Source organism: Vipera berus, assembly GCF_964194415.1.
Source record: "Vipera berus genome assembly, chromosome: 1".
Lineage (NCBI taxonomy): Eukaryota > Metazoa > Chordata > Lepidosauria > Squamata > Viperidae > Vipera > Vipera berus.
This window is the reverse complement of record NC_138202.1, coordinates 131,533,659-131,558,910: the sequence shown is the minus strand read 5'-3', so window position 1 is coordinate 131,558,910 and position 25,252 is coordinate 131,533,659. Positions and strand designations below refer to the sequence as shown.

Here is a 25,252-nt window from a genome sequence, read left to right as displayed (position 1 = left end):
TGAGGCTGAGCTTGTGCCCTTTGGGATACATAGTCCTAGTAGATATTTTGGGGGGCCCAGAGGTTGGAGAAACATCTCTAAACATTTGGAGGTTTTAATTTGTTTGACAGTGTGCCCTTCTATTTGCCAGTTTTGTGGCTTGGGACATTTTGAAAATAAAATGATCTTAGAATAATCTTTGAACTAATTCTTCATTTTTGCAGTGAAATTAAAGAACGTGCAAGCACGCACTGGTGTTAAAGCCAACCAAGCTTATGGACAAAATGAACACATCAGCAAATAAGAGTGAATTGATGTGTTGCTGAACTAATTTAGGAAGATAGAAATTTGAGTGCTTAAGCTGGCCACTAATAGAGGAAAAAGAGGCACACACAGCCTTCCAAAAAAAGATATTTGGGGATTTAAAATCTTTTACTTTTGTCTTGTTATATTTTTGCATTAAAGCAGAATAGAAAGAAAAGTTGAGGAGTGGTAAGCCAAATATAATTTCTAACAATATGAATGAACATTGAGCTGTTAATTTCTTGCCATGTGTCTTAGTCTCATAGTATTTTTCAGAGACCATTTTGAAGCACCTTATTTTTGGGGAGAGGTGGGAGGGAAGCTAACTGATGTTCTTTGATGTCACAGCCTGAAATATTCTTTTAAGTTCAGTCCCAATTAATTAACAGTCTGGATTTAATCTTATGCTACTGTATGACATGAAAGCATATGATGTCAAGGTCCCTCTGAATATTATTAGCGCAGCTGTTCTGTTGTTTCAGAGGAGCATTGAAGCCCAAAAACAGACAGCTGTCTGTTTTCTTGGATGTAGAAAAACCTTAGAATATAAAATTTCAGTGATACTGAAAGATGACCAAGTTAGTCTGGATACAACCCATTGTAGATATTTATGCATGGAGTGGTACAAATAAAAACATAGTTGCAGATCAACCAGACTGAATGTAAACATTTCATTAGACAAGGGCGAAGGATTCTATTTGCATGTAATCTAATAATTTCTTGCTGTTTCTTTACTTCCTGGGATTAAAAAGCACTTGTTGTAGTCAAAGTACCACAATCCTTTTTCAACAAAAAAATATTGATTCCATTCACAGATTTATTTATTTTTAAAGGTAATTCTCTTTAGTGAGAAGAATTCCAATATAATTCAGCAGAAGTAAATAAATAGACTTTTTAAAAAAAATCCATCAGAAAATAGACTTTTATAAGGTATGGCAAGGACAGTTTGTTTAATATAATGATATGGTAACAATTATTTTAGGGGGAAAACCTAAACTCTTCAAGAAATTCCGGATTAAATATTTTGCTTAATGTGGGATAGTGAAAACTTAAGACTATTTTGCCCCTATCATGCAAAATAACTCATACTCAAACCAAAAGCGCCAGTATTAGTTTCTTCTAGAAAAGAACCACTGAAATCACTGGGAGAGAATGTAGTTATCTTTATTACTTTTAAAAAGTCAAGTTACCATAGAGTAGTTTGCTTTGGTTTAATTTGTTTTCTGAACGAAAAGCGTACTTTTAACAGGTTGTCATTCCTTTGGATAAAGTTAAGGGTTTTAAATTATTTCATGGGGCAAAAGGGGTTTTTAAAAGCTTTTAAAGGCTTGTGTTGAATTATCAGAGAAAGAAACATAAAATACCATGCCATTTCCCTTCATTTTTTAAAAAAAATATGGTCTAAACTGGGCCCAGTTGTTTGGTATGCTTTCATGTAAATGTTATTGTCATACTATACAGGTAGTTGTTGACTTACAACTGTTCATTTAGTGACTGTTCAAACTTACAACAGCACTGAAAAAGTGATTTATGACTATTTTTCACACAAATGACCATTGCAGCATCCCCATGGTCACATGATCAGAATTCAGACACTTGGCAACTGATTCATATTTATGACGGTTGCAGTGTCCTGAGGTCATATGACCATCTTCTAACAAGCAGAGTCAATGGGGAAGCCAGATTCACTTAACAGTCCTGTTACTAATTTAACAACCGCAGTGAGTCACTCAACATCTGTGGCAATAAAGGTCATAAAATGGGGCAAAACTCACTTAATAAATGTCTCACTTAGCAACTTGGGCTCAATTGTGCTCGTAAGTCGAGGACTACCTGTATTGCTACAATTGTTATAATTATGAAACAGTTAAAATTATTAGAAACTATAGACTATTAAGAATTTAGCAGCAGCTTCAGTAGAGTGATAATATTTTGATCAAAATGGTTTGATTCAGTATTTTTAAACAGGCCTAAATTTCATGCCATACAAGAGCTTATAAATTTACCATAATAGCTATTTTGGAAAGGGTATCATTATAACGGTATCAGTGAGATGGACCTTTAGTTTAAAAGCTTCTGAAACAAGTGTAATAGAACTGACAGTTTTATTGAGAAATGATACTATTCATAGGATCATGTACCAATTAATACTTAATACTATTCTCTCTTTTTTTACAAGCCTCATGAGTTATTTTGATGTGTCCATATAGTTTTATTGTTGTCATTCTTTGTGTATATTCCATACTATTTATTACATCTACTGCTATATGTATTCCTTGTGATATTTTTGTTTCTTTAAAATAGACCTCTCCCATGTAAGGCTTCCAAGCTGTTTTAAACTACTGCTCTCATCACCCCCAATAAGCCATGTTTGTGTTAACTTTTGCTGTTACATCTACAATCCACTATATGTTACATTCATAGAGATTTAATATTGCAATTATTGACAGCTTCAAAAATTATTGTAACTAAATGCAGTAAATTATAAGCATATATTCAGTAACATTAAGCTATAGACTGTGGTTTACAAATTATAAATGGCAGGGTCACATGAAGTTTATTATTATTATTATTATTGTTATTGTTATTATTATTATTTTCTTGCTAGCCACTTCCACTAGGTTGCGATATATAGTAGTAGTAGTAGTGGTAGTAGTAGTAGTAGTAGTAGTAGTAGTAGAGTTGGAAGGGACTTTGGAGGTCCCCGCTCAGGCAGGAAGCCCTATGCCATTCCAGACAAATGGCTGTCCAGTCTCTTCTTTAAAACTTCCAGTGTTGCAGCATTCACAGCTTCTGGAGGCAGGTTGTTCCACTGATTAATTGTTCTAATTGTCAGGAAATTTCTCCTTAGTTCTAGGTTGCTTCTCTCTTTCGTTAGTTTCCATCTGTTGCTTGACTCCCTCTTCTTTGTGGCAGCCCCTGAGATATTGGAACATGGCTATCTGTACATGTGATCCTCAACTTCAAAACTATTCATTTAGTGAAGTTACAATGGCATTGAAAAAAGTGATTGATGACTGTTTTTCACACAACCATTGTGGCATTCCCCACAGTCATGTGAGCAGAATTTGGACACTTGTATTTATGACGGTTGCAGTGTGCCAGGGTCATGTGATCACCTTTTGCGACTTTCTGAAAACAAAGTCTATGGGGAAGCCAGATTCACTTAACAGCCATGTTACTAACTTAACTGCAATGATTCATTTAACAACTATGGCAAGAAAGGTTGTAAAATGGGTCAAAATTCAGGTAACAAATGTCTTGCTCAGCAACAGAAATTATGGGCTCAACTGTGATTGTAAGTTGACGACAACAAGTACATCTGAAATGTGTACTTTCAAGTGAGATATATGTATGGTAAATAGACCATACCACCTGTGGAGTCCTTGGTGCTGCCTGAGTGTGGTGTACTGATTATGTTATCTAGTTGAGTAATGAAAGCAACCAAGCTCAGCAACCACCAAGGAGTCCTCATTTCAACCCTAATCTACAAAATTATTTTCTATTGACGTAACACCCTTTGTACAACTTCTTTTAGCTTTCTGGGAAGACACATGAACATTCCTGTGTTCACTTTGAAAATAAATATGGATTTTGCAAGTGTTTTCGTGTTTGAGAGAAGAAAAACTATTAGCAAGTACACAATGAAAGTGCCTGTCACTCCAGTAACAATCATGCAGGCGAAAAGCAATTTGCTGGTGAATATTTTTAGAGCAAAAGGATCTTCAGCAGTGCATTCCTTTGGTCTTGCCCTGCCATTTTTGGATCTTCAGAGTTTCCAGTGTTACCCAAGATAACAGATGCTAATAGCAATGTTAGCTTCTTTTATATATGACTGAAAAAGGCAGCCAGCACCACACACAGCCTTGTTCCTCCCTTCTCTACAACCTCTTGAGATGGTAATGAAATATTAGATTTGTAGTTTCTAATCATTACATTATTTAAATTTTCCCCATCTTTCAAATTTATGTAACCTTACCATAATAGGTCAGAAATTCACTACCCTCAGAATAGGTTCCAAACCCTGTAAACAGATTCCATTTGGAAATCTCTGAGCGTTTATTCCCCTGCTAAGCATTTGGCCTAAATAACTTGATGCTTCAGTGGGCATTTTGCACCCTTTCATTTTTGGGGGACTACAACGTCCACAAGCTCTTGCTGTTGAATTACTGATTGAAGTTGAAGTCCAAAAGGTCTCAGAAGATGCCATCTTGTCCATCCTCAGCTTAACCTAGAAAGATATTTGTCTCTTTGGTGATATTAGTATTATTCATACATAGAAAGCCAACTCGGTCGGTATTTCAATAACACACAATTTTATCATTAGCATTTAATTTCCTTTGTTATGAAGCTTTGCTGCTAAATTAAAGCAGGCTTGAGGTATATGGTGAGCATCAGCTGTTAGAGGAGAGATGAATGTCCACAGAACCAGTAGAAGGGGAAAAAAACAAACCACACCCTCTTCTTGATATATCTTATATATTTGTCTTGATTTGATTCATACTCTGCTTTTATACTATTCATTTCATTAATTGATCACTTTTGTCTGCTTTCGATCCCTCTGCTTGCTTCTGGAGAAATATATGTTTTCTTTAGTCAAAAAAAAAAATCACCAATCCTCTCCCAGAACTGTTTCTTTACTGTCTTTCTCAATCTCCTTTACTCAAGTCACATATTTTTCCTAAAAATACTACTCTCAAAATTATTTATTCCCATAAGTATAGTTAGGTAGTATAATACTTACAAGGAAGGAATTTAAGTAATCATGTTGTATGATAGATTCAAATATTATCAGATCTGAACCTGATTGAGAAAACGAAAATGAGAACTAGATTACAGTATACCTGTTACTTTCACTAGCTAGAGTTACAGCAATCATGACTGATTTCTGAATGAAGTCTGTAGTAAATTGTGGAAAGAGAGTCAGAGAGAATGAGAGAGAGAGAGAGAGAGAGAGAGAGGACTGTATTCTAGTGCAGTGTCCCCCAACCTTTTGGGCACCAGGGACCAGTTCCATGGAGAGAGGTTTTTCCGTGGACCGGACAGAGTGTGGTTTTGCACGCTGCCTGCAGCCCGCAGATGAAGCTTTGCTTGTTTGCTCAGCCCAGTTATGGCATGCCATGAACCTGGGGTTTGGGGACCTCTGTTCTAGTGAAAAGATGTAAGAGGTTACCCTTAACACTTTAACAGGAATAACAACTATCCAGTGTTCGCAAATAACATTTGTTTTGCAAATGCCATTTTTATGTGCAGTGACTTTCATAGTATCTGGGTGGCTAATGGCTAGATGCCATTTGAGATGGGGAAGAATCCACTACATTTTCCCCACAATAGAGTAATAGCCCTGTGAGGTGAGTTGAGCTGAGAGAGACCAACGGGCCCAAGGCCACCCAGTTATTCTCATGCTCCAAATAGTCTGGGACTGTGACTTGTAAAACTTCCAGCCAAATGATTATATTAGGTGGTGACTCTGAGAGCTGTAGTCCCAAAACCATGATATTGAAAATTCAAAGAAAAAAATAAATTAAGAACTTGCTGCATGTTTCTTTCGTTCCAAAGATAATCTGAAAAGTAGTGATGTTCGGTATATCTGTGAGAGTATTGTGGAATGAGAGGCACTCTGATTGTGGAATAAACTTAATCATTTCCCTTGTGACCGTATAAAAAACACACTCCTTTACTTATTGAAAGATTCAGTGGCCTCTTAAACATAATAGTTCGGAATACCCTTTGATTTTGAGGAGCTTTCATGTTGCAGCAACACCATTTTAAATGCTGTAACTTGCTGATAAAGAAGGAAATACTGGAATCTCTTTTGCTTTGCAGCGTCTGTTATGATGGAATCATAAATTGCAGCCTTAACCTTTTAATGTATTAATCATCAGGTAAATTTCATTTCAGAGTGGCATATATGCATGAATAGCTCCTGTCAAGTGCCAACCTTTTCAAACGTTCATTTCAATTTTGCAGTTCTAAAGAACAAAATGATGGAGCTTAGACTCCTGTAGATGGACATCTAACTGGTTCTTCTCACCTATTCAGCTCTGTGTACTGCTGCAAAATTATTTCCATCAGACATATTAAAGTCCTATAGTAGAAAAGGTAGAGTAGATAATAGCAAAGAGGAGGGAATTAGCAGAAAAAATTTCCTCCCTGCCTTTCATGAATTGAAGGTTCTGCTGGAGCAAAGGCCTTCTTAGAATTATAGAACATTTTTTACATTGTGAAATTCAAAGCTTATTAATGCTTTTTACTGTTAGAATTTTTTGATTATTGTCTCAGCCAAACTGTGCCTAAAATTGGAACAGAAGACAGTGATTTTGACTAATGGTCAAATAGAGAGGTCTATGGTTCAGTGAACCCTACATTTCTCATATTTAAATTTTGAGTGGAGTCAGTTTTTCCCCCAAATTCCTTCCGCCAGAATAAAAAGTGAATTTTGAGCATTGTCATTGTAATGAAGAATATGTGAAGAATAGTGAAGAAGAACTATATAAAAACAATGTTATTTTATGTGTTGAATTGATTGAAGGTCATTTTGGTGACTCTTAAAATGTCCTGAAAAATAAGTAGCTAACAAGGGACAAAATTCAGTATGCTGTGACTTCAGTTTTTACAATTAGACTTCCTTCTCCCCTTCTTCATGTTTTCTACCACCCCAGATGTAAGCTAGAGAGTCCATTGCCTCTATGGCAGATTTTGAAGCTTGCAAGAGGTGGGAGTATAAGGGAGAAAATCAGACCCCATCCATTGATGGAAAGCATTTCATCAGTATAAGAGGTCAAATGACTATCACGCCTTCTCCCACAAAATAAATCACAGGTAATTTAAGCCTCTGCCATTTCCTCTTCAACTTTATTAAAAGCTGTCATAGATAATTCCGCTCTTCAGAACTGGATTATCTATGACAGCTTTTAATAAAGTTATTTAATAAAGTTATTATTACTGCCTTTTGAACAGTAGCAGTTCATTGGCTACTGTCAGTCATGCAATGGAGTCCAGACAAGATACATGCGTGGATGAACTAATCCTACAGAGACACACTCTGCTAGAGGGAAGTTTTCTGAGGATGGGCTCCAGCATGAATCCTAAAGTTCGGAAGACTAAGCCTCTGGTCCAGGTGAACCAACCCAGATTGGATCCTGTAATCCTCCTTTATTGTAAGGTTACATTAGCAAAATCTTGCAAGATGAACATATTTCTCTCCCCCTCTCTTTTTAGTTTCTGGAAAACTAGGAAACTAGGAAGGCTCCCATCTGACATGCTTCCCATGCTTTTCTCCCCAGACTGAGCTGCTTCTTGTCAGGCCTGCCTAGGCCTCAGGTCTTCCTTCTGCTTCCCAGGATCATTCCATTATACCATTACAACCACTGATGATTTTTGACTATGTTTTTTCTGAAGAGTTCTGCTGCTTTCCATAGAATGCAGGAACTTGAATTTAGGCAGGATTTTCCATTATTTCGCCTGGGTTTTATTCAGTTTATTGATGTTGTAAAATTATTTTATGCCCAAGAAAATTGACAAAAATAATGTGTTCAAAGCAGTTACCTCAAACACCTTTATTTGTTTGTTTGTTTGTTTATTTACTTGCTTTCTTACTCAGGCTTTATTCCTAATACAGGTAGTCCTTGACTTACAACCATTCGTTTAATGACTGTTTGAAGTTACAACGGTACTGAAAAAAGAAGAGTTTTTCACACTTAAAACCATTGCAGCATCCCCATGGTCATGTGATCATAATTTGGATGCTTGGCAACTGGCATGTATTTATGGCGGTTGCAGTGTCCTGGGATCATGTGATCATCCTTTGCGACCTTCTGACAAGCCAAGTCAATGGGGAAGCCAGATTCACTTAACCACAGTGTTACTAATTGAACAACTGCAGTGATTCACTTAACAACTGTGGCAAGAAAGGCTGTAAAATGGGGCAAAATTCACTTAAGTACTGTCTTGCTTAGTAACATAAATTTTGGTCTCAATTGTGATCGTAAGTTGAGGATTACCTGTATAGGTTATAGATTTTAAAGGACATGTGCTAATAAGCAAATATCATCAATAGTGAAAAGTGGTTTAGACTGGGATGTAAGAAGAGAAGTGAACTCTCTAATCCATACTCCAGACTGGATATAATTTTGGATCTCCAGAGTTGCCTTTCACAAATTTGTAAAGAAAGATAAGAACAATTGCAGATTGCAATATCTCATCTAGTTTCAATCCAATTGATGCAAAATAAATAAATAAATTACTTGGCTCATTTTGTAAGAAATTGCTGTGATGAAAGGAGATTGGTGGAATACTTAGTGAAATCATAACATTAATACAGGTGTGGGTAACTAGGGCCCATTTACAACCTGTGGACTTCAACTTCCAGAATTCCTGAACTAATAATGTTGGCTCAGGAATTCTGGGAGTTGAAGCCCACAGGTCATAAAGGGGCCATAGTTGCCCACCCTGCATTAGTAGAACACTTGAACTTCATGAGAGCTTATGTCTTGACACCTGCCAGTCAGAGATTCTGGAGAATGACAGCCATTCAGAGGGGACAGCATGGATTGTAAGCAAGGCTGTTGCTTTGTATGAACAACCCTAAGCTTTGCTATCTTTAGCATTCTACTAACAAATACATCTTCTTAGAATAATACTCTGTTTTTATTCTTCCTATCTATCAGATCAGCTGCCCCAACCCTACTTCAGCTCTCATCTGTTGCTAGAATATATATTTTTCTTAATTCCATGGATAGCAGCCTTCAGATAATGGCTTTTTGAAATAAGATGCCTCATCCATCTGCTTTGACTATTTCAGAATATTTTCCCTTGAAAAGTAAATGGGAGTAGGAGTACATTTTTATATTAAACTGATTAAGACATCAGCAAGAAAATGAAAAAGCGTTCTTGCAGTGACCCTCATATATTACTCAACAGGCAAGAGCATTGAGATTATCTTACACAATGAGTGGAGAAGTTTAGCATCGATTCAGTGAATAAATGGGCATTTGGCAATGGATTTAAGACAAAAGAGATCTTGAGGCTGCCTTTTACTTTATTAATTGCAGGTATTTGCATATTTGAGCTTTTAATTGGAGTTCCTGACAACCAAGGAAAATTTTTGGCATAGTTATAAATTCTGCTATTAGCAAATTTGCAAAAGGATTAAAAAAGAAATGAGAATATTATTGATAATGAAAAATGTATCATTGTTGTCAACTATTTTTCTATCTCTAGGAATCTGAAACTTAGGAAAAAGTTGCAATGATTAATCATTTTTTAAATTTGGGATAATATGCAAATGTGGGTAATTCAGCTAGGGCCTTATATTACCACCATCCATGCATCCAACCAAAACCAGAATTCTTAAATTTTAGAAATAAGAAATAGCCAGACTTACTTCCTTACTTCCTGCGAGTTCCTTGGACTGCAAGGTGATCAAACCGGTCAGTCCTAGAGGAGATCAACCCTGACTGCTCTATAGAAGGCCAGATCCTGAAGCTAAAACTCAAATACTTTGGCCACCTAATGAGAAGGAAGGACTCACTGGAGAAGAGCCTAATGCTGGGAAAGATTGAGGGCAATAGAAGAAGGGGACGACAGAGAATGAGGTGGCCGGATGGAGTCACTGAAGCAGTAGGCGTGAGCTTAAATGGACTCCAGAAGATGGTAGAGGACAGGAATGCCTGGAGGAACATTGTCCATAGGGTCGCGATGGGTCGGACAGGACTTCGCAACTAACAGCAACAACTTCCTTTTTAAATATTTCCTTACACATAAATGTCTGAACAAATTATAGACATGCTTACCAATTTCATATAAAGAGAATCAAAATGGTGAGTACAAAACCAAAACTCTATACAATCATAAATCCAGGACAAAAGGTATTGTAATAAAAGGAAGAAGAAAAGCTGTGAGTGTCTACTGTTGGTTAAGGATGAAAGAGGGCAGTTTAATGGGAAAGACAACGTTTATCTTTTTTTTTCAAAAATGTTTTGTAAGAGCTGTTAGATAGCCCAGAAATTGGATGTCCTATGTTATTGTTGCTACTATTATACTTTTATAATATACTATAGTATAATATAGGGACACGGTGGCTCAGTGGGTTAGGACGCTGAGCTTGTCGATCAGATGGTCGGCAGTTTGGTGGGTCGAATCCCGAGTGCCGCGTAACATAGTGAGCGCCTGTTACCCGTCCCAGCTTCTGCCAACCTAGCAGTTCGAAAGCACGTAAAAATGCAAGTAGAAAAATAGGGACCACTACGGTGGGAAGGTAACAGCGTTCCGTGCGCCTTTGGCGTCTAGTCATGCTGGCCACATGACCATGGAGACATCCTCGGACAAGCGCTGGCTCTTCGGCTTTGAAACGGAGATGAGCACCGGCCCCTAGAGTCGGAAACGACTAGCACGCATGTGCGGGGGAACCTTTACCTTTACCTATAGTATACTATAATTTAGGACAGTGTGGGAGCACCTCATTGCTCCCACACTGTCTTCTCACCACTGGTCTTCTTAGAAAAGACACATTATTCTTTTCCATTGGTGTGAACTGATGACATGGCAGAGAGTTTTTGAAATTTGGCCTGCTTGTGACCCTTTTTCTAAAGCATCCTGAAGGCAGAAATGCTTTTGAATAGTGACCATCATCATTTTAAAATATTTCCAGCTCTACAGAATATTGGTAGAGAATTATGTAAAGGGCCTTGAGAGTCTTGTCAACTCTCCATCAACAGGATCACTTTCCAAAAACAGAATGGAATGTTACCAAATTTGGTGTGTGAAGGGGAAGCTGGAAAAGAAAAGTTGAGTTTGAAAAGATCCGGTCAGAGCCTGCAGAGAAAAAGAAACCCCCATGCATCCCTATGGGAGAGGTCATTGATAGTGGTTTAGAATATTAATTAATGTGCTATTTTTAAGCTTCCTCCCTTCTGGTCATGTGACCTCAAGTGGAGCTGCTTTTAAGAAGTAGAGGAAAATGACAAAAACCAAGTTCTGTATCTTCTTTTTTGTTTCAAGTACATTCCACCTCTACATTTCTCTTTTCATTTTTGGAAATGTTGGCTTCTGTTCATAAATAACCTTCATGCTGTGACCTGCTTTTTCTTTTAGTTCATAGGATGGCTAGTATCAGTTCATTTGATTTTGAAGTGAGTACAGATTTTTGTCTGCCAAAGATCCAGTCCATAAGGCATTAGATCATTTCTATCAGTCCTCTTCCTCCCCCAGTCAGTTACAGATATACTGGTTATAGCCAATAAATTCTGAGCTTTATATGAAGCTAGAAAAGTATTATTAGGCATTAGACCTCTGTGCCCTTGTGGTATGAAAAAAAAACCTGTGGAATTCGTAATTGCTGCAAGCAACTCCCTAATGGAAATCCTCAAGGGCATGAAATTTGTAAAACCATTAACTCTTGCAAAGCAATTTGTATGAATCCTTGTTAGCAACATCATCCAAGATGATTATTTTGAACAGTCTCTGCACATCCGGCTCTGGAAGTAAAGTGCTTTGATGTGTATTTCTAATTAGCTGGGTTGTATCATAAGCAGCCGATGACTTCAGCACTATCGATGAACACGGCAGAGAACTTACAGATTGTAAGTGTGCCTGAATTTAAGTAGTGTGGCTTTGTAGATTAATTTTAATCAGTTTTCCTATCAGTCTCTGTTGAGTGTCTATACTGTAACTGTTGCTGCTATATGCTTATCTCCAAAGAGTGGTGTTGACCTCTCCACTGTTCATTTGGGATTCCTTGGCAAGGGCTTTGTGTGTGATAACTTTCACAGAGACTATTTTTTAAAATGGTCTAGTATTATCTCCTAGACTGTAAATCCTGGGGTTTTACAGGGCTTAGAGTCAGAGCAGCCAAGTATAAGCATCTTAGATTGCCCTGTGAGGAACTGGTTTGAAAGTGCCTTATTGAGAACAATCTTTCCAGATGGCTGAGAAAGAATCATGAGACAAAAAAGCTCTCACTCGCAGGGCCACAGATTTCCATTCACTACGCCATATGCAATCCTGTCACTGAAAAATAAATTCCCCACTCCTAGATAATAGGTTGTACTGTACAACATGGAGCACAACAACCAAGCTCAATTGGATTCCCTTAAGATACATATGGAAGTATAATGCCTAAAAAATCCAGCCATCCTGGATTTTGCCATCTGGGAATTATGGGTGTCTTAATATACTGGGAAAGTTAGAGCAGAACAGCCTGAAGAGAACTGGATATTAAACACCTGAGGCATGAGAAGACATTATAAAAGCAATTTATACTGTGGAAGAAGTGTTCATGTAGAGAGAATAGGTCTCTTGTAATAATAACATATATGTTCCAACAATTATAATTCATTATGGTACTGATTGTGATTTGGGAATATTGCTTTATCATTACTGATTGCAGATAGTCATCCTCTTTCATAAATTTTGAACAGCTACAGCGTGGCTACTTATTTCAGTCCGTTCTCAGAATTAACATTAAGAGATCCCACCATGTGTTGGATGAGAATTACACACACACACACACACACACACACACACACACACACACACACACATATTCTTCCCTCTCTCAACATGCTTGTTTTTGCTTTTGAAAGTAGAGGCCACAATGAAGTAAACACTTGCCTGTGGTTCTGATACAGAAAATATTCTACTACTCTAAAAATAAAAGTAATCTGTACTTCTATCAATTTTCTCCAGTTGATTATCTGCATTATTAGGTATGTCATGACAAGGAAATATCAGAGGTTATCATAATTACATCTCTCTTTTGGCATGCTTTCTGCCCATAATTGCCTGTTGCATGGCATCTGGTGTCTGAATAATCAAATACAAATGCAACAGAGGGGAGCAACATATTGACACAAGCTGATCTGTCACTCTGTTTGTGGTGGCTAAACCAGGCTTCCCTTTGAATAATTACAATACAAAGCTACTACCCAGCCCCTTCAGGATTTTAAGTGACAGACAATACTAAAGATAGTTCTAGTTTTGAAGTGGAAAAAATGCTCATTAAACTAAACAAGATATAAATGTTCCTTTGGTGATTCATCCACTGCTAAAACAATACAATCAGTTCTCTACAAAGATCAGTCAGAGAACCAGTGTGTTCCTGTGATGAGGTCTGAGGAGAGCTAAACCCTAAACTTGAACTAACAAACCACAATTGTTCTGTTGACATGACATGAAATGCTAAAACCAATAGACCACGTGCTGATTTAATGTAATGACCTGGTTCATTCAAACATTGCAAAACAATGGCTCGTTTTCAAACAATATACAATCCATACACCAGACAACTTTCTGTTCACCAAGTCTAATAGATTGTGTAAATCTACTTAGTATTAGATGTCAGGCTGATCAATCACTCTCAAATTAACATCTCTGAAAGATGTAGTTATGTATGAATGTATGTCTACTGTGTGTGTGTGTGTGTGTGTGTGTGTGTGTGTGTGTGTGTGTGTGTGTGTGTGAATCTATTCATCTAACAAGAATTTTCAGTGTGGCCTTCCTGTTTTGTTTTTGGTATGGAAATTGACAGAAGTTAATTTAAAAAAAATATTTTTTTTCAGAATCCAGAGTCCAGAATATCTCTCTATATCTGTCTGCAGCTGCCTGCTTTGGGTTAAGGAATATATTTGTTGGCTTGATTCTTTGTTTGATTTATTTCCCACCTTTTCTTCAAGAGCTAAAGATGACAAATGTAGTGCTGTTTTCTCAGACAATAAACCTATGAAGTTAGCTGAGATGAGCAGAATTTCTGGCCCAAAGGCAGCCACTAGACTTTCAGTACTCTTGAACTTGGGTCAAGCCAATGCAGGCAGGGTCTACAGTAATGGTCTGCCCCGGCATGCTCCAGATTAGTATCTTTTTTCCTTTGAATCCTTCATGACAATTACAAAGCTCTAGTGTTCTGTCTCTCCCTTCTCTTTGTGCAGCCTTCATTCAGGGTGAAATAAAAACAATCATAAGAAAATAAGGAGGCACTGCTTAGTAGAACAGCTACTGTGCTTCAAAACGTGAAATTACAATAGAATCCTTGTAAAATGATTTAGGGAGAAGCTAAAATATATATGGTTAAGATAAGGCCTTAGTATGACAGAATAGGGAAGTTAATATTTGCATGCCATCCTGTCCCCATGATCTTTAAACTATATTTACAGTTGATAATCTGAAGATGGGAAAGAACTGGGAGAAAACGGTTTAGTTTTTTTTCTCACACTCAGCATCTCTCACGAGGGGAAAAACAAAGTTAAAATGTACAAAGAGCAAGCAGGAAGAAATGTTTGTTGGACCCAGAAAAGAAGGAAGCAAAAAAAAGGCTAGCAAGCATGAGCTATGAGATTAGGCTGTTTCAGACTATTGAAGAATTACAGGTTCTTTAGTGATTCAGAAGCACTAAAGAAAAGTCAACATAGAGGTTTATACATGAAGCAAATGTTGGATCAGTCCATGTAGTACAGGTACCCAGAGGAGGAGGAAGAGGAGGATCCAGAGACCCAAGAAAATTACCAAGATTGTACTACCTGTGAAAGGTTTCCAGCTAAGTTGTAATTATAGTCCTTGATTAACTTTTTGGGTAATTTAACTCCTGACATAGATATGGATTAACATACAGGTCCTGTATGATTGAGCCCAAAATTGCAGTTGCTAAGTGAAACATTTCTTAAGTAAGTTTTGCCCCATTTTACAACCTTGCTTGCCACAGTTGTTAAGTGAATCACTGCAGTTGTTAAGATAGTCACAGGGTTGTTGAATGAATCTGGCTTCCCATTGACTTTGCTGGTCAGAGGGTCACAGAAAGTGATCACATGACCCCGAGACACTGCAACCGTCATAAAGATGAGTCAGTTGTCAAGTATCTGAATTCTGGTCACATGACCATGGGAATGCTGCAATGGTCGTAAGTGTGAAAAATGGTCATAAGTCACTTCTGTGCCGTTGTAACTTCAAATGCTCACTAAACCAGCTGTTGTAAGTTGAGAACTACCTGTACTAATAGAACAGAAGAGTTACTATTGCATGGAAGGAAATTTAACCTTCATTAAAACAGAAAAGACAAGTAAGTCTCTAGGCTTGTCACTGTGGCAGAATAAGCCTCAGCTTCCTTGAAAAAAAACCTGTAGATTATATCAAACACTTTTTATTTGAAATTCTACAATTATTTCTAAAATATACACAAGCAACTCTCTGCATACCTAAACAGAAAAATAACAAATATAAATCAAACTGATAGTAAAAATATAATTAAAAACACAGTGCCAGGAATAATGAGAGCATGTTCCTCTTCTCCCTGTTTTCCTGAGAAGATAGACACTTTTATTAATTGTCCATAGCATAAATAGGAACATCCTAACCATATGTAACCTAGGAAGGATCGAAACCTTCTTACCCAAGGCAGCTAAACAAGGTTTATCTCACCAAACACAACAGTGACAGATTTATGCCTAATTTTTGCAATTAACTGCAAAACTGCGAATTAGCAAAGGCAAATTGTAACTAATATTTTTAATTAATAAAGCCAAAATTCTCCCTACTAAATATGTGTGTGAGGACATAGTTATAGTTCAAATATTATATTGTAATGAAATTTCACGAAGAAGATAAGCTAATCTGTGAATATCCAAATTCCGTGATATTACAATTACAATGGAAAATATTTTATACTGATAGAAGAGAAATATTTGTAGCTCAGGAATGTACTGTGGAGTCCTTCCTTGGTGCTCTCTAAGCTTGGTGGTTTTCTTGCAGACATTATATAACCCAACTGGGTAACATTAGTTTTATCCCAAAGGTGCTTTTTCCAAAAGGCAACTGAACTTTCTTGTTGTTTTTTCCTTTGAAAACATTTCAAATCTCATCCATGAGGTTTCTTGAATTCTAACTGACTGATGGGGAAGGAGTGAAAGATTGGCCAAGAATGACTAGTGGGGAATCAGTTAGTGATTTGATCTTTCTTGATCTGGTTGTCTAGTTTCTGTATTGGATTGGTATTCACTACGATGTGAGTTTCCTTGTCTTCCAGTAACTTGTGGCTTTTTGTAAATATTGTGATCTGCCTATAACTGTGGTTTGACCTTTGTCTGCTACTGGGATGATGATAGATTGGTTCTTCTTTAGATTTTTGAGGGTTGCTCTGTCCTCTGAGTTGGGTCTGTTCTTGTTTCCTTTTGGTCTGTAATATGGTTGTTTGTCTTATGCTTTCTTGGATCTCTCTGGGAGGTCCTGTGCTTTTAAATGCTCCTTCTAGGGCTGCAAAGAATTCTAGTTGATTGGGATCATCTGTGTTGAAGTTAAAGCCTTTCTGTAGAATATTGTGTTCTGCAGTAGATATATCTTGTAGACATAATTAGGGGTAGAGTGGTTTAGCTGAGAAAAGACTAGTCGTACAGTAGTAATAATCAGAGGGTACCCACAGGGTCCTACTGCTTTTATGAAAATGAGCACACCATCACTCTACAAATTCTACCACTTTGGGGATATTATGTGTGTGATATTATGATACGCTTACAAAAGTAGCACAGCCCTGCTTTCCAGATCAGACCTGTTTGATCCCATTCTTCCTTTATACTACCACCACCACCACCACCACCACTACTACTACTACTACTACTAATAATAATAATAATAATAAAGTTATTTATACCATTTCAGTTATTTATACCATTTCAGACAAATGGCTATCCAGTCTCTTCTTAAAAACTTCCAGGGTTGGAGCATTCACAGCGTCTGGAGGCAGGTTGTTCCACTGATTAATTGTTCTAACTGTAAGGAAATTTCTCCTTAGTTCTAGGTTGCTTCTCTCTTTGTTTAGTTTCTGTCCATTGCTTCTTGTCTTCTTTTCAGGTGCTTTGGAGAATAGATTGACTCCCTCTTCTTTGTGGCAACCCCTGAGATATTGGAAGACTGCTATCATGTCCCCCCCTCATCCTTCTCTTCATTAAACTAGACATACCCAATTCCAGCAACCGTTCCTTATATGTTTTAGCCTCCAGTCCCCTGATCATCTTTGTTGCTCTTCTCTGTACTCTTTCTAGAGTCCTATGCACGGTTACCCATGCCCTCATCACTTCTCGCCTGGATTACTGCAATGCTCTTTACATGGGGCTGCCCTTGAAGAGCACCCAGAGGCTTCAACTGGTGCAAAATGCAGCCACGCAGGTGCTTATGGGAGTATCTCGGTACTCCCATGTTACACCACTCCTGCGTGAGCTGCATTGGCTTCCGGTTACCCTCCGAGTGCGATTCAAGGTGCTGGTAATAACCCTTAAAGCCCTACATGGTTTAGGCCCGGGGTACTTGCGAGACCACCTGCTGCCATTGTCAACCTCCCATCGCCCGGTTCACTTCCACAGATTCGGCCTCCTCAGGGTGCTGTCGGCCAGGCAATGCCGGCTGGCGACCCCCAGGGAGAGAGCCTTCTATGTGGGCGCGCCGACCCTCTGGAATGAGTTGCCTCCGGAGCTGCGGATGGCCCCTGACCTTCGGTCCTTCTGCCATGACCTGAAGACCTGGTTGTTCCAACAAGCGGGCCTGGACTGACTACGGTTTTTAATTAGGCTTTTTACTGGGTTAAATTGTCTCGTAATTTTGCATTTATTGTTTAATTCTCTTTGAAATTTTTTACTCTATGTTTTTTAATTTTTATTGTTGTGAGCCGCCCTGAGTCCTCAGAGAGAAGGGCGGCATATAAATTTATTTATTTTATTTATTTATTTATTAAACATATATACTGCCCTTCTCCCGTAGGACCCAGGGCGGTTCACAGGGCAATTAAAACAACATTACAATACAAAAATTAATAACAATTAAAATAGATTAAATTTTCCTTAATTAAAATCTAAAACCCCTATAACTCTGATTAAAAACCCAATTACAATAAGTTAAAAAATTAAAAAATCCTCAGTCCTGGCCAGAAAGCTCAAAGAGCCAGGTCTTCAGGTCCCGGCGGAACGAACGAAAATCAGGGGCAGTCCTAAGCTCTACGGGTAACTGGTTCCAGAGGGCAGGCGCGCCCACAGAGAAGGCCCTCCCCCTGGGTGTTGCCCGCCGGCAATCCTTTGCTGGTGGCACCCTGAGAAGGCCCTCCCTGTGGGAGCGCACAGGACGAAGGGAACTTGATGCCGGCAGCAGGTGTTCCCTCAGATATCCCGGACCCAAGCCATTTAGGGATTTATAGGTCATCACCAGCACCTTGAATCTCACCCAGAGGGCAACCGGAAGCCAATGCAGCTCGCGGAGCAGAGGTGTTATATGGGAGTATCGGGAAGCCCCCATCACAACTCGCACGGCTGCATTCTGCACCAGTTGAAGCCTCCGAGTGGTCCTCAAGGGCAGCCCCATGTAGACAGCATTGCAGTAGTCTAACCGGGAGGTCACGAGTGCATGAGTGACTGTGCGCAAGGCATCTCGGTCCAGATAGGGCTGCAACTGACACACCAGGCGAACCTGGGCAAAAGCCCCCCTGGTCACGGCTCCTATATGATCTTCAAGGCTGAGCCGCGAATCCAAGAGGACACCCAAGTTGCGAGCCCTATCGACGGGGGGTAACACCTCACCCCCATCATTAAAGATGGAATAGAATGGTTCACTCGAGATGCCTGTATGCACAGCCACTCAGTCTTGGCAGGATTGAGTCTGAGCCTGTTTCTCCCCATCCAAACCCGAACCACCTCCAGGCAACGGGACATCACGTTGAGGGCATCACTGAGTTGGTTTGGGGTGGAAAGAAAAAGAAAAATTTAATAAAAAAAAATCTTTTTTACATCGTGGTGACCAAAACTGGATGCAGTATTCCAAGTGTGGCCTTACCAAGGCAATGTAAAGTGGTATTGAAATGGCTGGTCTGGCCTGACGGGGGATTATGGGTTTTAATTTGTTGTTTAGATTTGTATTACTGTTTTAATTGGGCATGGGTTTAATCTTTTTTAATTTTTGTATTGTCTTTTTTAATATATGCCCTGTGAACCGCCCTGAGTCCCTACCAAGGAGAAGGGCGGTATACAAATTAAATAAAACTTAAACTTAAACTTAAACTTAAACTTCACGTGATCTTGATTCTATTGCAAGACAGAGGTCACTGCGGTGTGATCATTTGCTATTGCCAACAATGCATGCCCATAAAACCGTAGAGCTTTGCTTGCATTTTGGCAATTGCTAACTTAACTTTTTTGACCATTGATTTCAATTATATGAAATCATTGACCATTGATTTCAGTTATATGTATTCAGTTATAAGTTTTGACCAAGTATTATTTCTTCACCATCCTGAAGTGACTAACTTCTAAACATACAGTATTATTAATTTGGGGTTCCAGATCCACTCATCAAACAATTCTCCTTTTCAAGATCTTCTTTTCTGCTTGATGAAAGAAAAAGTGAGAGATACATAAGCTTATATTTTTCATTTTAACTTTTAATGAATTATTATGGTTAGACATGTGTATTTAGATGTAATTTAAGAATAATTAAAGAGAGCCATAGAGAGGCTGCAATGATAATGATGTGGTATTCAACTAATACATTTTTTAAAAGTCATGGAAATGAGAAAAGAATTTAGTTTTGTATCCTACTGATAAATATGTTAGAATTCACAATATGGTTCGCAATATTGTAGAGCAGTGTTTCTCAACCTTAGCATCTTGGAGATGGTGGACTTCTACTCCCAGAATTCCTCAGTCAGTGTTGCTGGCTGGCTGGCCGGCTGAGGAATTCTGGGAGTGGAAGTCCACCCATCTTTAAAATGCCAAGATTGAGAAACAGTATAGTAAATCATTTCCAAACACTCTTTAGAACTTCCCTCATGATATTTTCTACCACATTTTGATAGTCATGTGCTGGTTATTTTGGAAGATTGTTCCAGAGGTATAGTAGAAAAGTAACTGTGATATGAAAAAAGAAGAAAGAGAAGTGTTTTCTACATTTTGTTCTGGGAGGTAATTCCAGCATGAAGGTTGAGCAACAAAGAAAGAGCTCTATTATATCAAGGATCAGGAGACATTTGGACAGCTAAATAAACAGAACAATGGAAGATGGAGAATTACAGGTAGAAAAAATGCCAGGGTTGCATTTTGTATTAATTTATGTGCAACATTATAGTGTTGATATGAATAGCATGAGCTTGTTATTAATTTTAAAATTAATTTTTATTCTGTTTTTTTCCTAGTTCATAAGCAGTTTCTGTATTATAGTCAGGTAATCAGGAACATGTTCAGTCATAGTTATGTTAGCCATGACTTAGTAATTTGAAGCTCATTATTGGTGTCTTAATTGAATTCCATCCGCTTATAGTTATGAGTTATACTTGCTTTCATGATAGGAATAGGGTGCAGAAATCTAATTTTAAAAGTTTAATTCTTGTCTCATATGAGGCAAGCCATGCATGAAATATAGTTTCAACCAGGTCTCCTGTTTATTTTGGGGTAGCTCATGACCTTGACTTTATGGAGATTTGCAATGGGGTAATTGGTACAATCGCTGCTCTCATTGAGGTAAAAAAAGCTCTGGAGGCCCGGATGCTGGTTTCTCAGTGACGCTCTAAAGTCAGAAAGAATTCATTGTACTTGACTGCTGAGTTGATGAGATGATTTGCCCACACCGTCACACATTATGGAATTGCTCTCTGATTCCTTCAGTACATGGGCTCCAGAGAATAAATCCATCATCTGGAAAAACTACAAGTGGAAAAAGAGCAAGCGTATTAATTTAGATTTAGGGTGAACATACTATAATGTTTTTTGTCAGCTTAAAAAAACCCTGATCATGTATCCTGAAAAACAGTGGCGCACCATTTGCTATTAATCATCTCAGAAGGAGGCAATGCAGTCAGTAATTTGTTCTGTCATCTTGTAGATTTCAGACTTCGCAAAGCCACAAACTTGTAACTATGACCATATAAGGCCATTGCTTGCTGCGGATCTTTAAAGAAAAACATTATTCAAATTTTCTTTGAATGCCCAAATATTTAACAATGAACTTACACCAGTTCATTTAGTGACCATTCAAAGTTACAACGGCATTGAAAAAAGTGACTTATGACCATTTTTCACACTTATGACTGTTGCAGCCATCCCCGTGGTCACGTGATCAAAATTCAGATGCTCGACAACTGATTCATATTTATGACAGTTGCAGTGTCCTGGGGTCCTGTGAACAGCTTTTGCGACCTTCTGACAAGCAAAGTCAATGGGGAAACCAGATTCACTTAACAACTGTTGCTAGAAAGGTCGTCAAATAAGGCAAACTCACGTAACAAATTCCTCACATAAGAACATAAATTACCTCTACTTAATAACTGGGATCCGTAAGATGCAATATTGAGAAATATTCTTCCTCTCCCAACAGCCCACTCTCTCCCGTCTCAGGTTATTCGGGAAGACCCCTAAGATCTAGAGAGATTTTTGTGGAGCACAGATGGCTCTAGTGGAGTGAGAGGGCTCAAAAGTTGCTATCTAAGAAAGGTACTTGAAACTCCCTGCACTGAGTGTCTACATTTAGCTTTGGTGTTAGTTAATATTTGGGCAGGAAACCACAAGACATTTTGGCACTTGGAAGAGACTGGAAAATCAACAAAACATCCCAAAAGAAACAATGGCAAGCCATTTTAGTATTGTTGCCAAGAGAACAACATTGAAATGATTGTGAAAATTTACTTACAGAACAAGTCTACTTATATATACAGTAAGCAACATTGATGTTAGCAGGATTACACCCAGATAAATGAGGAGGGATTTGCAGCCAGATTCCAAGTACAATGGTTTGTTCATGGCCTAAATAAAACTAAGTATTTACAGCAGCTATAAATAAAAGCTATTAATTTTATTAGAGTCTGCTTATTAATTACATTTCTAAACTGCCTTGATAGCATATTTCCATGGGCAGTGTACAAAACTGTTAAAAATACATAATATCAAATACAGTTTTACATTAGCATTGTCTGTTATTATCTAAAATAAATAATTTAGAGAATAATTTCAACAATTCACTAGATCAGGAAAGTTTCAGATTTGAACATCTAATTTTTGAGCACTAACAAAAACTCATATTACATTAACAGCAATATGGCTTTGTCCATCTTTGTCTTTTTTATCATTTGCAGAAGACAAAAATAATATGTAGTTTAGATATGTAACTATTGCAGCCTGTTAAATGATTGCCATTACTTGAAATAATGTTTCTTCAGAAGACTGATTGTGGCAATACATAATATCAATATGTAAAAATATTTTAAATTTATTGGTCCCATTTTAGGAAATGAATTAGATTAAATTAAAATATTTAAGCAGACAGAATATTAAATAGACAGTTTATTAATTTACTGATAATTTTGCTAATATCTGTTTACATTGTTTTAATATTTCCGTAGACTGAGTTAACTGGCTACCTGAAGCCATACTTTAGTTATGGCATACTGAACAAATTATATTTGCTCAGGTTCATGTAGCATACAGAATCATAAATTATGATTTAAAATCACAGTGAATGATTTTACATATACAAAGGTCAATCCGTAGTCAGCTTTAATGTGGTTGAGTAGCTGAATCACAGTAAGACAACTTTCTATTAATTTATTTGAAATTAAATTTAGAAGCTCTTCACCAAAGTTGAACCCCATCATGAAATGTAAGGCAGATGCAAGAAGGAAGAGATAATCCATATATAACTTTGATGGATAGAGAGAGATGCTTGTAAGTGTTACTAATTGGAGTCATTCATCAAAAACCTAGTCATCCACAAGTCATCATGTAGAAATAGGTATACAGTCTTAGACACATTAGTGGTCAAATTCATGTTTGATAGGCGGGCCAAGATTGAAGTGTTTCCAGAAAACATCAGTGTAGAAATGGTATTTAGACATGCATTTTAAGCATATACTGTACATTTATGATACTCTATTCAATATATTTCTAAGGATCAACAAAGAAACATTGAATTAAAATGGTGTTTCAACAAAGGCATTATCTCTAGGGCATAAGACTCTGTAAAGTGATTTTGAAAGCATATCCTAAAAGGCCATCCATGTAGTCCTATATTTTACTGTAACAATTCAAATGCAAGGCCCTAATGTCTGATTAAACAATAATGTATTATAGTAAAGGATTAGCAAGATTCTCTGTGAATGAGGAATTAAGATTTTGTGTAGGAAAAGCATAAAAATCTTTTAACCATTATTCCATCTACATTCTGGGACACTCGTAATTACCATATTTTATAGCTGATTTGAAAAAAAATCATCTGGTTCATAAGGATTCAGAAAAAGGTATAATAACACCAAAACTTGGTTGATTGGCAGGTAGGCAATTATTTATAAATTATAAGCAGTATGCAATAGGAGTAACAATTATCAAAAGAGTAACAATTATCAAAAGAATAGATCACATTGACAACTCTACATGAGTAGCCAGAAGCTATTCTACAGGGTTCGGACTCTACTAGGAATTGAATTCACAGACCTTTCCACTTGGATGACAGTACATTAGCTTTCATCACTACTTGAGTCCTGGAAATCAGTGGTTTGCAGGAAGAGCTTATATAGATGCTCTTAGAATGATATATACAGTCCATCTTCCTGTATGCTCTCAAAGCAAAGAGATGTAGATGTTATAGGTCTATTCTTAGAAGATGTTTATAAAACATAACCTGCTTTGTTTTTCTCTCCTACTCATATGATCTTTGCAGCTGGTGTCCAACATCCTCATCTTCATCTGCACAAACATTGTAGGAGTGTGTACACACTATCCAGCTGAGGTGTCCCAAAGACAGGCCTTTCAGGAAACAAGGGAATGCATTCAAGCTCGCCTACATTCTCAAAGGGAAAACCAGCAGCAGGTAAATGATGATAATGATACATTTAGCAATGAAAATGTAAAATTTCTACAGTCTGTCTCTGATTTTTCAGGCTCCATGGGCAAAGCCCAATAGATCTAGAAGCTTTAATATCCTTACCAGATTGGAAAAGTCAATTTGTAGCCAGTGTGAAACTTGGATTCAACTTTGGGTGAATCCATAGGGAGGAGAAGGGTCAAACTGCAAAGGTGATGGGCATACCAATTGAAGTCCCACTCTTTTTGTACATGCACTGGTGTGGCATGTGTGTACAAAAATGCTGGGTCTTTGATCAAAATGTTGTACCTGCCATCTTGCACTCATGTTGGCTGAAAAGTCGAAACGTGTTACAGTAATATGCTGGAAACAATAACAACCGGCTTCGTTACTACCTTAGCCCTATTCTGCCCTAAGTGTTGTGGCATCTGTGCTCTCAAACCAGCTTGCAAAATTCCACAAACCTTTTAACAATCAGTTTTTGTGAGCTGATACAAGCTATCACAAAGCATAAGATGCTGCACAAGAACAATTTCACAGGTAAACAAATATTGTGAGCCTTCTAACCTCTTGCATTTGATTATTTCTCTGTCTGTTTTCAACAATCAGGGGCTTCTCTAAGCAGCTGCCTAAGCATTTGAAAATAATTCACTCTTACAAAGCCAGGGAAAAGTATAAAAATTGTCTAAAACTATAAAAAATGTCTAAATGCTTCCAACTAGCAATTTCAGTTTTGAGAAACACTGTTAAGCAATGCTAGCTATATAGAACAGTTGAAATCAAGGCAAAATATGGAGAACTAGGAAAAAGTGGTCAGATCTGCAAAATAAAACCCACAAAGGCCCAGACTGAGGAGAAATTTTAATTTAGGGTTCTTTTTAATCGACTACAGGGTCAATTTAATATTTTTTAATTTGGTTCTTAATTTTTGTATTTTGGATTTTTAATTCCCTGTAAACCGCCCTGAGTCCTCAGGGAATAGGGCGGTATATAAATATAACTAAATAAATAAATAAATAAATCACTACAGATAAGCTGCTGTGTGGGTTAGTTGACACTAAAACATACATCTGAAGAACAGTTTGGCTTATAAAACAGTGCTCTGCATGGAGAGTTGACAAAAGGAAACCTTGCCACTTATCTCCTCACAAAAGCCATTGTT

General features: G+C 37.7%; 1 protein-coding gene across 1 annotated transcript in view; it reads left to right on the top strand.

The window, feature by feature from the left end:
• The window catches only part of ADCY5 (adenylate cyclase 5), a gene marked incomplete at its 5' end in the record, with an annotated part of 239,681 nt that overhangs the window by 128,060 nt on the left and 86,369 nt on the right, over positions 1-25,252 (top strand). Inside the window, one exon of the mRNA XM_081313004.1 lies at positions 23,947-24,096. Coding sequence (XP_081169130.1) covers positions 23,947-24,096 — 150 coding nt within the window. The remainder of the gene's footprint in view (positions 1-23,946; positions 24,097-25,252) is intronic.